Consider the following 1746-nt stretch of genomic DNA (forward strand, 5'->3'; position numbering starts at 1 on the left):
AGGTCTTCTCCAACCTTAATGATTCTGATTCTGTCAGTTTGTTGCTCTCTGGGAAGGAAATCTGTCAACACCCCTCCCTGTGTACCTCCCACCCTGCAGTTAAAGACAGTTTGTTTGTCTTCAAAGTGATTTTATGAACAGCAAGAGGAGAAATCAGGTTCCCAACGTCACTGGCAGCTTCTGTGGAACCCTCCAGGGGCTCTTTGGGTCCCAGTCACTGCCTCTGTCCCTCAGCAGACTCCTCCAGTGCTAATTCTTGACAATTTAGCATCAAATGAAACAATATCTACACCCTGCTCTGCAGGGTGGCTGCTCCACTTCTGCCAGAAAAGTGAGGGTGCACAAAGAAGACACTTTTTGGGTGGGGTTATCCCCAGTGGACACTGAGAATTGCATTTTCCTACTCTACAAACTTCAAGCTGAAGAACACGAGGTAACTTTGGAGTCACTGATTTATTTCCTTCCCAGGGAAGCTCATTTTTACCAGATTCCCTCCTTTTCCCCCCTCTGAGCCCTCCCCTCACACAGACTGAGGTTCCCTGGGGGGCTCCCAGAGAAGAATTTGTCTATTTTATGCTTTCAGTAAGTTCTTTTATTGCAGAAACTCCTAAATCCTTCACAAACCCTGCAGAGACCAACAGAAAGATGCAGAGACAGCAACATACCATGAGCTGAGGACAGGCAGAACAAGCTTAAAGAAGAGATCTCAAAGCCTTGAGCAGTTCAGTCGTTTTTAAAAGAAAATGTGATTAAGTGCAAAGAGACTATTTGCTATGTAGCAGAAAAAGGGCACAGGGCTACAAAAATACCAACAAATTCTCTCTCTCTCTATTCATCTAAAGCCACACAAGCTGCAGGATGGGAAGGCACCTTCCCAGGCAGGTTATCCAACCCCAAACTCTCAGCCATCAGTTTCAGAGTTTGTTTTCATGTTTTTCTTCTCCCCCTGCTTCCCTAGGGAGGGGCTGCATAGATGCAGGGACAGCTCAGCAGATTTCAGTCTAGGTGCTGGCAGGATTAGGGGAAGCACTTCTGGAAGGATAAGCCCTCATCTTTTCAGGCAAGTGTCTGGATGGTTTTTCGTTGCCTTTTCAGCATTTCCATTACGACGGCTCGTGCTTCTTTATCCTCTTGCTTTTCTCTTCGACATCTTTTAGCACATCTTGCAGCTTCTTCGAGCTGCGTGTCAGGAAGGCAAAGCTCTCTTTGAAGCTGCTGATGCCGTGCTCCCGACCGACAGTCTCAAGCCCATCGAACCACTGCAAAATCTTCTCGAGCTCAGCCCCGACAGCCTTCTGCTCCTCCAGTTCCGCCCGCAGGGCCTGCCCGGCAGCCGCCTCCGCCCTGGACCGCCGCTGCAGCTGCTGGATCTCGTCCTGCAGCGCCCGGAACTCCTCCTGGCTGTAGGGGTACTGCTCGTGGACCTTGTCCTCGGGGAGGAGCACGTTCTTCGGGACGCTTAACACCAGCTGCAGAAGAACTTCTTCCATTTTACTGAAGAGTTTCTCGAAGTGCTCCTTCATGAAGAGCAGGAACCGCTCGGTGCTTTTCCGGATTTGGAAGGGGCTGATCCTGGAGGCGGGAGAGGCAGCCAGCTTCTTCAGGATGACGCTCTCCACCACCAGCATCACCTCGAACAGGTAGTCCTGGAAGGCGATGTAGATGCGCAGCATGCACGTCTGGGGGGTGAACCCGAAGAACTGCGCCTCGTAGGCCATAGGATTGACCGACATGGCGGCGGGGAGG

At 51.0% G+C, this 1746-nt stretch overlaps 1 protein-coding gene across 1 annotated transcript; it reads right to left on the reverse strand.

The window, feature by feature from the left end:
- Positions 1-1103: 1103 nt before the first annotated feature.
- On the reverse strand, positions 1104-1733 carry MIS12 (MIS12 kinetochore complex component). The gene has a single exon (XM_008942462.1). The coding sequence runs from the start codon at positions 1731-1733 to the stop codon at positions 1104-1106; it is 630 nt and encodes a 209-aa protein (XP_008940710.1).
- Between the last annotated feature and the right edge of the window lie 13 nt (positions 1734-1746).

Source organism: Merops nubicus, unplaced genomic scaffold (genome assembly GCF_000691845.1).
Source record: "Merops nubicus isolate BGI_N331 unplaced genomic scaffold, ASM69184v1 Scaffold49606, whole genome shotgun sequence".
Lineage (NCBI taxonomy): Eukaryota > Metazoa > Chordata > Aves > Coraciiformes > Meropidae > Merops > Merops nubicus.